This window comes from Abrus precatorius, unplaced genomic scaffold, assembly GCF_003935025.1.
Source record: "Abrus precatorius isolate BTA unplaced genomic scaffold, Abrus_2018 Scaffold2, whole genome shotgun sequence".
In the NCBI taxonomy this organism is placed as follows: Eukaryota; Viridiplantae; Streptophyta; class Magnoliopsida; order Fabales; family Fabaceae; genus Abrus; species Abrus precatorius.
In genome coordinates this window covers 12,462,522-12,474,730 of record NW_020874362.1, presented here as the reverse complement: position 1 = coordinate 12,474,730, position 12,209 = coordinate 12,462,522, and the positions used below count along the sequence as shown (strand labels likewise).

General features: G+C 33.3%; 2 protein-coding genes across 2 annotated transcripts; both read left to right on the top strand.

Moving 5' to 3' along the window:
* Positions 1 to 1,066: 1,066 nt before the first annotated feature.
* On the top strand, positions 1,067 to 6,496 carry LOC113858182. Its single transcript, XM_027490693.1, has 15 exons — positions 1,067 to 1,139; positions 1,936 to 2,038; positions 2,154 to 2,265; positions 2,362 to 2,517; positions 3,344 to 3,448; positions 3,908 to 3,991; positions 4,126 to 4,241; positions 4,350 to 4,451; positions 4,535 to 4,648; positions 4,976 to 5,032; positions 5,593 to 5,659; positions 5,745 to 5,798; positions 5,883 to 5,957; positions 6,165 to 6,200; positions 6,314 to 6,496. Exons 2-15 carry the CDS (start codon positions 2,019 to 2,021, stop codon positions 6,431 to 6,433), a joined length of 1,218 nt encoding a protein of 405 aa, XP_027346494.1. The 5' UTR covers positions 1,067 to 1,139; positions 1,936 to 2,018; the 3' UTR covers positions 6,434 to 6,496.
* A 623-nt stretch (positions 6,497 to 7,119) lies between these two features.
* Positions 7,120 to 11,674, top strand: LOC113859476 (SUPPRESSOR OF GAMMA RESPONSE 1-like). Its single transcript, XM_027492241.1, has 7 exons — positions 7,120 to 7,327; positions 8,144 to 8,201; positions 9,161 to 9,293; positions 9,612 to 9,798; positions 10,430 to 10,923; positions 11,217 to 11,534; positions 11,621 to 11,674. The coding sequence occupies exons 1-7, from the start codon at positions 7,120 to 7,122 to the stop codon at positions 11,672 to 11,674; spliced, it is 1,452 nt and encodes a 483-aa protein (XP_027348042.1).
* Positions 11,675 to 12,209: the final 535 nt, after the last annotated feature.

Here is a 12,209-nt window from a genome sequence, read left to right as displayed (position 1 = left end):
AGTGCTCTCTCTCTTAAAAGGTATGTAGTAAGGACATTCTTCAACTCTAATGAAAAAGATTAGGATTTCTAATATAAGATATTATTCATTTTAAAATTTAATTTATTTAATATAATATTATATAATAATTTTTATATAAAAGTATTTAATATATTATTATAAATTTAATATGTTTTAAATATGTCAAGTCGGGTTAGACTTTAAGAAGGTTAGGATAAGAAACTCTTATTAGGTACTTCAACCTATTTTTATCCTTAAAAACAAGAGGATAAATATTTCGGTATCCTACTCCTATTCATTACACTTTCTAAATACACGGAGGCAAAAGGATAAACATTATTAATGTGACTTCTTTTAGAATTATTAATATGCGATTAATCACCCATAAAATATTAACTAATCTAATTAAATATTTTAGATTATCAAATACATACAAATATTAAATTTTATATTTTATTATAATAAATACTTTTTCAATTAATTTTTTTAGGAAAAATTAAATTTTTAAAAATGATAATTTTTATTAGGAATGTAATATTTATTTTACCATTCTTTGCAGTAAAATTTATCATTTTTAAACATTTAAAACAAATGATAATAATTTTTTTAAAAGAATGTTAACTTCTACTTTAAGATTGAGTTTAACTAACTAATAATAATAAAATTTTATTAAAAAATATTTATGAAACTTTTATAATAAAAATGTATAAGTATTAAACGTTTAATCTCATAATTGAAGTTATAAAAATTGTGTGTTTATTATGGGTACATCAAGCAGCATAAACATTAAACAACCTTGATAACATCAAAAAATAAAGAAAAAGGTACGAGGTCGTGCAAATGATTGGACAATGAGAGGGTGGTGGCCCACAGTGAGAGTCCCTGCAGGTGTTGTGCCAATGCCATATTGATTTGCCAAGTCTCCTTTCTTCGGCCTCATCGAGAGACGGTTGCACTCCTACGACACTATCAATCAAACAACAATTTCATGACATAACAACTTCAACATCATCATCATCATTATCATCGTAAACTAAATTTAATCCTAACCTCTCTCTCTCTTCATTCTCCATTTCTCTCTTCTCTCCCATATTGTCTCGTCCCTCCCAACACCAATTACGTGCCCGCAATTCATCTGGGTATGTTGCATTCCGCTCATGATTATTCTTTTAATACAGGAATTTTATTATTATTGTTATCACTTAATTATGGTTGTGCTGGAATATCCCTCTGTAAATTCAATCCATGAAAAGTACATTGGTTGTTGCTTAATTCGCTTCCCCATTCGTGTATGTTTTATTCGGTCCTTTTAGTTGAAGTCACGTGTTTGCCTTTCCTAAGTCCTGATTTTTTAGAGTTCTATTATATGAACAACTTATATTTGATATCATGACATTGCGTATTATTTTTTGCATATATTCATTTAAACACCTAAAAAGTAAAAGAGACAACTAAAAGTTGTCCTCTAAAGTTGTTCAAAAACTATTTTTAATTTGTTTAGGGAGTACCATGTTTCATATTTTTGTTTGTGGGTACTCGATAAAAAGTGTTACTCATGCAAATTTGCTTGTCATCAAAGAATTACTCACAATGGAAACCGAACCTAATGGTAGCTGAGCCAGACCCACAGGCTTGGAATACTTGAGATATGACAAAAGGAGAATATTTGACACGAGGTTTTGTTTTCAAAAAAGTTAGTACAGGTTTAGTAGATTTAGATGAGTGCTTAATAATGCAAATTGCTACCTCATAAGCTTCATCCTGGTTTGTGAGGGTAAAAGTCATATATTGAAATTGATTGATTTACGAAACTGATAAGTTTTGCTAAACGATTTTGTTACCTATAAGAGTTTAGGATGGTGCTGTTATATGGTTATATATGTCAGAAGTGATATTTAAAACGGTTACTGTCTATAACATGTATTACACTTTCAGGGGTGATCATTTGGCCATTCATTTTCAGAGGAAAGACATCCTGCATACTCAATGAGCGCATACCTCAAAATATATTGAGTACTATGGGAATTCCCATTAGAAGGTGTGACTTGGATATTCTTTCATGGCATTATTTGCTCTCCCTAGGAAGAGAAATAGCAAAGAAATTTGCATTGAATCTGATATATCTTTTTTATTATTATTAATTTGGTCAGTAGTGGAAATATAAAAAGACATAATGAAGCAATGAGGCTCACTATAGCAACCTTTGCTGGAGTTATTTTTGGCTTTGTTATAGGAGTATCATTTCCAACACTATCATTAACTAAGGTGTATGATCTTTCATCATATCATTAAATTACACTTTCATAGCATGTCAAGTGACTAACACTCATGAATTTTGTCCCACGTTATATTAATTGTTAGATGAATCTTCCATCCAGCCTTTTCCCATCCATTGATCTCACATATGTTCAGGACAATTACTCAAAAGTTCCAACCAAGTCTATTTGGGATGCTTGGGCTTCATTTAGGGGTGAAAGAAGCACGTCCAATGAGTTTCACATATTAAATGAGACAAAGGTATGGTTCTCTACTCTTGTTAGATCGAACTTGTATCTAAATGTTTCACCAAATCTCATTCTTATTAATTTTCCATTTCCTCTTTTCTGGGGGAGATGGAGATGGGAGTGGACTGGCCAAGCAATATTATTATTGTTGTTATTCACAAATCGAATTCTTCCAAAAGATTGGCTTGATATAGACTTCTAGAAATTCACAAATCATTTTGTATCTTGTCTTTCATGGCCAAGACACAGGGTTGTGAACTAATGGTGATATGTTTACTTAGTTCAGAAATTAGCAAAAGTTGGATCCATTTCAGATTTGTTACTGAGTTTACCATGATATTATGGTTACTTTACAAAAAGGGATGCCTAAGAGTGTTACTGCCCGACAGATAGAATTTGAGAAAACACATTTGCTTGGTAATATGGTTTGTTTTGCTGGAAAAACATGTGTCCTCTGTTGGTTGAATTATTCAGTTAGAATGTAGATGATAACAATTTATCAGCACTTACTGCTTAAAATATGTTATTCAGTATCACTTACCATTTTGCAAATTAATTTAATTTATTACATACTCGAAACAAAGACTGATTCAGATGGATTTTTTCTTTTCATTGGATTTATAAATACTGAATGTATTGAGTTCCAAATAAGTAATTCTATAATATTTGATATCCTTTCTTTTTTCCCTTTTTAGTCTTTCTCTTGTTCATTTTTTTCCCTTTGTTCTCTCTTAACAATGTGTTCAACTGTATTCTTGAGAATTTGAGATATACACTATTTTGAGTTCTTAGTCTTTACAATCTTAGGGTCTGAATAGGTATATTTGATTATGATGCAGATTTGGGTTCCTTCAAATCCTCGAGGGGCAGAAAGGCTTCCCCCTGGAATTGTCGAATCTGAATCAGATTTCTATCTTCATCGGTTGTGGGGCCTGCCCCATCAGGTGTGCATATTCACTGAACCTTAATATAAAACATGCAGTTGAATGAAAAAATATTTTTCACCGTACAGAAATGTGTAGGTGTTTGCTATAGTGTCAAATTATTGAATCTATTATTGAGAAAGTGACTTTAGATTCGTTTTAGTGAGCTGACTGAACACAAAGCATAACAAAGAAACGAACATTTTTGTAGTGCTTAAGCATTAACTATTGAAACTTAATGTGGTTGCTTGCCAAGTAAGTTTGAAGTTCACAGTTGAGCAAGTTCCTTACTGAGAACAAACAAATGACAATTTGTTAAATAAGCATTCATATGGTATTGATGGACTCATACAATGATAAGCTGCATATGAATGCTCCTGATATTGACAACAGAAATTTCTCTGATTTTTATTATGACTCTGAGTTACAATTTTGTCTTCTCTAATCTGACTCTTTTCTCGATGGAGGTGGCACATACAGGACCTAAGTATTAAGCCTAAGTATCTTGTAACATTTACTGTTGGGTTGGAGCAGAAAGACAATATTGATGCTGCAATAAAAAAGGTCATTTCTGTTTCTACCCGGCATCAATCTATCTTTGATTGTCTTCAGTTACTGATTGCCATCTGCTCATTCAGCCAATTGCTTAATGCCTATTTGTTTTGCTCTGTATGTGACTCTTGGACTTGAGATTACAGTTCTCTGAAAACTTCACCGTTGTATTGTTTCACTATGATGGACGAGCCAGTGAATGGGATAAGTTTGAATGGTCAAAACGAGTGATTCATATCAGTGCCAAGAAGCAAACCAAATGGTTGGTAGTGGATCTTGCAGGGCTTCATTTTGGGTTCCATTTTATAAATTGTGACAAATATTTATCAGGCCTCTATTCATCTAGTTTTGACATCAAATTGTGTTTAAGGTGGTATGCTAAACGTTTCCTGCACCCTGACATTGTGGCTCCTTATGACTACATCTTCATTTGGGATGAGGATCTGGGTATGGAGCATTTTGATGCAGAAGAGTACGTATCTAAAATCACAACCATTCCTTGTAGAGTGGGAATCATGTAGGTGGAAGTTTTTCAATAAAAACTCTTTATTCCAGGTACTTAAAAATGGTAAGGAAGCATGGTTTGGAGATCTCACAGCCTGGAATAGACCCCAGTAGTAGTTTCACATGGCAGATGACAAGGAGAAGGGATAATGGTGAAGTCCATAAGTAAGTGAATAACTTTCTTATATGTTTTGATTTTGTGTATTATGTATGTTATTACTGTTTAATCATCATATTCATCGTCATCATCAACAACAACGACAAAGTCCACTCATGCTAAGTGGGAGTACTTACATGTATCAAACAATGTCTTTGTGCATGTGTGCTCAAAAATAAAAACTTTGGGTCTTCCGTATTGGTTTATTTTGGAAATTTCCTCACTCTACTATCTCTAGTTTGCAGGATATCCTTCATTAAACTATCGTTATTGCTTAATCATTTATTTAATTATTCCATCTTCTAGCTTAAATTATATTTGTCAATCTCTTGCAGGGAAACTGAGGAAAGAATTGGTTGGTGTCCTGATCCACATTTGCCACCCTGTGCTGGGTAAGCAAACGTTGACTTCTAAAGGATTCAGTGCATGCTTGATTCAATTTATTTTAAAGAAATAATCAGCTTATTTTTTTTCTGTCTTCATAAGAAAATTTTTGAAAGGACAAAACTTTAGGGCAGTCTTTAAGTACTTTTAGGACTGTCCTCTGATTAAAATTAGAGTTTTTCCTTAGTTATCCATGCAATAAAGATTGCCATTAAAGACTAACATTAGTTGTAAAGTGAAACTCAAATTTGATCCAAGAAAAATACCCGAAACATATAAGGAATTGTGCTTAAACTTTTGCCATTCAATAAAAAAATCCTTGTACAGCACATTTTCCAAACATCCACCTAGTGTGTCTTTGAAAAATCTTGATAATCATGTTAAACCATGTTGATTGTAAAACTATACCTTATAACATGAGAATGAATCCACACTTAAGTAAATTTAATGTCCATCCAAACATGCAATTAATTCTTAATGACATGCACTTTGCTTTCTCCACTGTCATGCGCGGGCTTCTAAAGGGATCATATATATCTGAAATAGTTTTGATATTTGAAATGCGCAGATTTGTTGAGATTATGGCTCCTGTATTTTCCAGAGATGCTTGGCGTTGTGTGTGGCACATGATACAGGTTTATGGCTTATTTTTTGTATTTTGTTGTTATTTTCAGCACAATGAATCCATAACTTACTTGTTTTTCATATGCTGCTTTACAGAACGACCTAGTTCATGGATGGGGTCTTGATTTCGCTCTCAGAAGATGTGTGGATGTTAGTAATTTATCTTTCTTTGATTAAATGTCCAATTTTGCAATGATTGTACCTAATAAAATCCATTGATTTGATTGGATGCAGCCTCCTCATGCGAAAATAGGAGTGGTTGATACTCAGTGGGTTGTCCACCAAAGTGTTCCTTCACTTGGGAATCAGGTAAATGAAACTTTATAAATATTTTTAATATAAGGCAAACGTTTTATCATATAAATATTCAAATTCAGTTTGGATAAATTTAAAGTTAAGGGTGTAAATATCAGCTGGTAGAAATAAACTTATAACTCTCTATATTATTTCAAAGGCTATTAAAATAACATGATTAAAAGTACTTGTGACATGGATTGTGTGGTTTTCTTTCAATAGGGGCAAGCAGAGAGTGGAAGGGCACCATGGGAAGGGGTAAGTATGAATTGCTTCATAGCACAACTGAATTATGGTTTAATAATAATGTGCTTAATTCACATCCATATCTATTATAAAAGCATTGATTTTAGAGTTTGCTTTTGCATCAGGTGAGAGAGAGGTGTAATAAAGAATGGACAATATTCCAAGAGCGTATGACTAATGCAGAGAAGGACCATTTTGAGGCAATGGGACTTATTTCCCTTTCCACCTTAGAGAAAATAATTTGACCAATAATACCTACATTCTTCCTTCAAGATTCCACATGTCCTTTCGATTTATTATATTTTTAGGTTTAGTACGTTCACAATATTTTTCCTTTTTTTATTTTTAATATTAGATTTTTACTTTTAGGCATTTTTAATTTTAGTTTTTATACATAAAAAAATTGAAGAGAGAAGATGTTTAATTCGTTTACTGCTCATAAATGAGTTGTAACCTTACATTTATATTTTCTCAACTTGTTCTGATTAACTCGTGGATTAAGCGTGTCTTAGAGTAAATGCTTGTAATTTTAATTTTATATTTATTTTATTTTATTCAATTACTGTTTCAATTAAATTTAAGGTATTTTTTTATTATAAAAGTAAATTTTGTTAAAATTAGGTCTGAGAATGTATTCTGATTTGAAACATGGGCTAAACAAATTATTAAATACATTACAAAATTCTTTTAATTGAGTGTTTAAAAAGTTGAACGCAAAACTAAATAAACAATAAATATAAATTAGACGGAATAACTCTTATCATATTTATTCTTAAAATAACGATGTTTATTTTTATAAAATACATTATAACAATTATTATATAGGTAACATTATTCATTCGTCAACAAGACTCTTCAAAAATAAAAAAAAATATAATCTAAAGCTATGCTGAAATCTTGTTTAGCATCATTTGTTTGGTCATTACGAAAAATGATAAAGGGTAAAGTGGAAAATAGGATATTTAATAACGTTAACATCTTTAGCTTGAGGAGCAAGGTTGCTGCTACATGGGCAATTACTCGGTTTTCGAAGTTCCACATCCGAACCACAGGCTCGGGTTCGCTTTGGTCAACCATAGGCCCATCCAAACCAGAGGCTCGTTCCTGGTTCCGTGGAAAATACTTTGTACAAAGCACAGGTTCGGAAACGGAGGCTATTCCATAGCAGTTCCAACATACCCCCACATTGGAATTTCCCGCTCACTCACACTGTCGCTTTCCCTTCGCCGACTGAACAAAAACCAAAATCGTAGTGCAAGTTGAATACGCTGAACTTGTGTCTCCCTCTCTCTTTCAATTGAATGCATCTTCTTTGCACTTCTTCGATACAATGGCTAGGTGAGCGTTGAATCAGAGCTTCGCGTACTGCAACCACTATTTTCGTTTCTTAAGTTGGAAAGCCACGTTTTGTTACTATAGCTTTTGTGTTTCAAAACCTTCTTCTTCTGTTTGTTTTTTTTTCTTGCTTCCAACTAGCCCCTTCAACTTCGTGTGACTCGAACATGGTTGAGTTTTGGGGAAAAAAAAGTTGTGTGGTACTGTAATATGGTTTGAGTTTTTTTTTTTTTTTTTTTCGGTTGATGATGGCTGATGATTGACATGGACATTTTATTAATTTATTTTCAATATTTGAAATGATAGTTTGTGGGTATTATGACACTCCCTTTTGGGGGTTTGTGTGTAAGAATGGGAATGAGAGAAACACTAAGTGAATGGTGTTGGGGAATTTTATTTGCATCAAAGAGCATTAGCGGTAGAGACTATTGAGATAAGGATAAAAGATACAATGGAGAAAACTAACTTGTGTTGAATCATTACGAAAACTAACTTGTGTTGAATCAGTACTTAAATTCATATTTCCATTTACAGTAGAAATCCACTTACAATGGGATCGCTATAGCTTCCAATGCCAAATGGCAATTTGTTGTAAGTTCATAAAATATTTGCTGCTTTAGTTGGACTACAAGGCTTTGGTATGGCTGGCATTCTTGCATTGTGGGAAGGGGACAGTTTGTAAGTGCTGGACAATGATTGGGGATATTTTTTAATTGGAAGTGCAGAACACACCCATCTGAGTTAGTGAATGGATCGTGTTTGTGTGGAGTGGTAATGAAGATTTACATGACGGAGTTTCAAAGTTACTTATTATGTCAATGAAAATATGTGGCTGGCCTGTAATTCAAGTGGTGATGAACAAGAATCATCAAACTTTGATGTAGATAAAAAGAAGTTACATTTTGAGCTGCGTTGTTATATATGTATAGGTTTTGCTCCCTGAATGATCTACTCTTACATCCTGTTGAATATTGTGTTTGCATATTTTGTTTGGTGTTAACACATGTAAAGGTGGATGTTTTCTTCCTGGTTATATTATAATATATAAATAAATATTGGTATTATTTTGGGCTGATTTGGTGGGGAAAAATTAATGATTTTGTTTAATTTCATTAAAGAACACTACATAACACTACTCATTTGCACCTTGCCCTTATGTCTCTATTTTCAGTTTAATGAGCAGTAGGATCTAATGTGGTTATCATAGAGCTTTTTGAGTATATTGTGTATTGTATCTCTAGTTTTGCATCTAGAATCATAGCAATGCACATTGTTCTGTTCCAAAATTCCCTTGTACTTTGTCACTTCTGCATGAAAATTATGTGGTTGACATTCTTAAATAACTGGGTTCTTTTTTTCTTTTAATCATGAAAAGAATCTGATTCACTTTTGTTAAATCATCTTAGAAATTTAAGTTTCATTTATCCTCCAGTGCACTAGTTCCATGAGTCTTTCTTTTGAATTGTTGATGCTTAATAGCTTATATACCTATAGCTGATATGGTTCTTCAACACCTTTCCTTTTTAAGCTTGGTTGAAGTCCTTCTATAACTATATGTAATTATGTATTAAAATTCTTCAGCTATGTTTGTTATGGACTGATGAATTTGGACTATATTTGATAAATTTTTTTTACAGGAGCTGGCTTATTGACATTGGAGGATTTGCAAAGAAAGTGAAAAACAATACTCTATCTTCAACTGATCAAATCAAGGATTGTGGGGCATATCGTGAATGTCCAAACTGTTATTATCATATTGACAACAGTGATGTATGTTAGAATTCAACATTATATTCATTCTATGTTCTATTGCTTATTCAAATTCATACCTACACTAAAATTACTGTAATGTGAGAAGCAAACTCAGCTCTCACAGTAGAACTCTTCTTTGTTAGTATTGAGTTTGTTTATTCTCCTGATCCTTTACCATACATTTTTTTTTCTAGTGGCATACAATTAATTCAAGTTTTAATGTGCTTGTGGAAAAATTTGCAAACTTTACCTTTAGACAAAGATTAAACTCTTAAATGTTTAGCTTGAGTTTGAATGATAGCAGATGTTTCATTAGAAATATTCCTTTTCCTGTAGATTTCTACTGAGTGGCCTGGCTTTCCTCTGGGTGTGAAGTTTGATCCTTCTGATGTAGAACTTTTAGAACATTTAGCGGCAAAGTGTGGCGTTGGGAACACACAGCAACACGTGTTTATCAATGAATTTATCACAACACTGGAAGGAGACCAAGGTATTTGCTACTTACATCCAGAAAATCTTCCAGGTGAGAATTCGCTGACCCTTTTCTTTTAGTGTAAGTTTATCACTAGTGCACAATGCTTTGTCTTTTTAAATCAATGTTTGAAAAAAGAAAATAGAAAACAATGTCATCCATTGTATTGTAAGTTTAAGTTCATCAAATCTCAATTACCCCCCTTTGATCCTGAATCTATTCAAGATTCAAATATGTTAATTTATAGATGAATTGTCTAAAGTGGTTCGATTACGTGCAAAGAAGACTTTTAGAAGTGCTAGTAAGGAGAGTGGATTGCATACTCTTAGTCTAGTAAAGGGGAGTCAAGGGAGACTCAAAAGAACTTTAGACAAGTTATTAATAGAGACCTTTTGATTAAATAGAATTCTGAAAATTTGGTTTTTTACCGAGTCCAATGGCATTGTCCGATCCATGCCAACCTCACCTAGTGAGATAAGACTTAGTTGTTGTATATCTATGTTTAATGCATCACTGATTGGGGTTGAGGGGAGGAAGGATTCTATGATTGCCCAAAAAATTTAATGGTTGCTAATTGTTATTTTATAACTAACTCTACATGTACTGGCTATTGAATTTGTTTATGGACAGATTGGCTCTTTTGCTGAAACTGTGTAACCAAATTATGACTTTTATTTTTCAGGTGCTAAGAAAGATGGGAGTTATGTTCACTTCTTCCACAGAACGATCAATGCGTATGCTACTGGTCAACGGAAGCGTCAAAAGATTGATCATCATGGTTTGACTGAAGAGCATGTGCGCTGGCAAAAGACTGGCAAGACCAAAGCTGTAATAGAAGATGGAGTACAGAAGGGCTTTAAGAAGATCATGGTTCTTTATACAAGAGCTAAGCATGGGTCCAAGCGCTGTAAATCTAACTGGGTAAGGCATCAATACCATCTAGGAACCAAAGAAGATGAGAAGGAAGGAGAATATGTGGTTTCAAAAATTTTTTATCAACAGCAAAAGCAGACTGAGAAAAGTGAAGAGAATCCAATGGCTGAAGATCCTGACAATATAACATTGCGAACAAGCCCAAAGACTCCTAAATCAAATCCCCCCAGTCTGCATCATGCAGGAAAATGTGTTGATTGTGATGATATTGTTAATGATACTGTGCCTTTGTCTTTTGTCCAGGTGGGTAGTTACATGTGTGATACATATGGTTGAATATGATTGTTAATATCACTTTATCTTGTAGAAAAATTAAATGGGAAAGAGAAATCAAATCTAATATTCTACCTCAGAAACAAGCCAGCTTGAGAAAACAGTTTTATCTGTCTTGATTTTTCTCTTAAATTTATTCAAGTGCTAATGAGTAATGAGTAATGAGTGTACTATAGAAGTAATATAGTAGTTTAGTTTTACTATTTATATTGTACCCTCTACCTTCTTTGGCTCATCTCTACAATTCACTTTTTGTGAACTAGGATACCAAGACTATCCCTGGAGAATCACATGCCCCATTGTCTAATATTCAAGACCAAGACAACACAGGCAACGCTGCATGGTTGGCTGGTGAATCACAGGCAGTGGAAAGCTCTGAATATGCTGATTTGGATGACATATTATTGTGCAAGGAGATATTAGATTCGTCTGCTCTATTCAATGATTTTGGAACGGACTCCACCAATGTTGATGACTTTGCTTATTATGATAATAAAATGGCCAGAAATGATAATGTATCATGTGGAGTTTCTGTTCTGGATACACTTGAATTGGATACTCCTCCAGATTTTGATCTTTCTGTAAGTATCTGATCACCCTTATCGACTCTACTTTTTATTTAGCATTGTCGAATTCAATAACATCCTCTGATTCTCAATGTTTGCAGAATTTGGATTTTTGTTCTCAAGACAGTATCCTTGGGTGGATGGACATGTTATGATGTGGTTTATGAATGAAGTTCTTTTTCTACCAATGCTAATCCGGAAGTGTTCCATTCAATTGTTTGGGCAGTGCACTACCCTTTATCTCTCTTTCATTCTTCAATTGCAATGGTTTGGTTCTGGATGCTACAAATATAATGTATGAAGCTTAGGTTGTCATCTGGTGATGCTTCATGCTTATAGGCGAAAATTATACTCCCGGTTTTGGCTTTTGTACCCATGTAACTTTTTTGTCATATCATGGAGTAAAGCCATCTAAGTCTAGCTAGAGCTGGATTTCGGGCTTTCTTCATGTGGGGAGGAGGGGGAGTATCTGTGTGAAATTGATTTTTGGGCTTCTATGGCCAATATATATAAACTTTTACTCATCTTGTCAAAGAAATGGAGGTGGCGAATACATCTTTGGCGGTAATATCCAAAATGTATTAGATTCTAAACTTCATATACTTAGATATGTGAGTGGTGGAATGTGAATATTATGAACATATTGTTTAATTAACTTCAGAATGTATGGCACTACTTTCTTTTTCCATA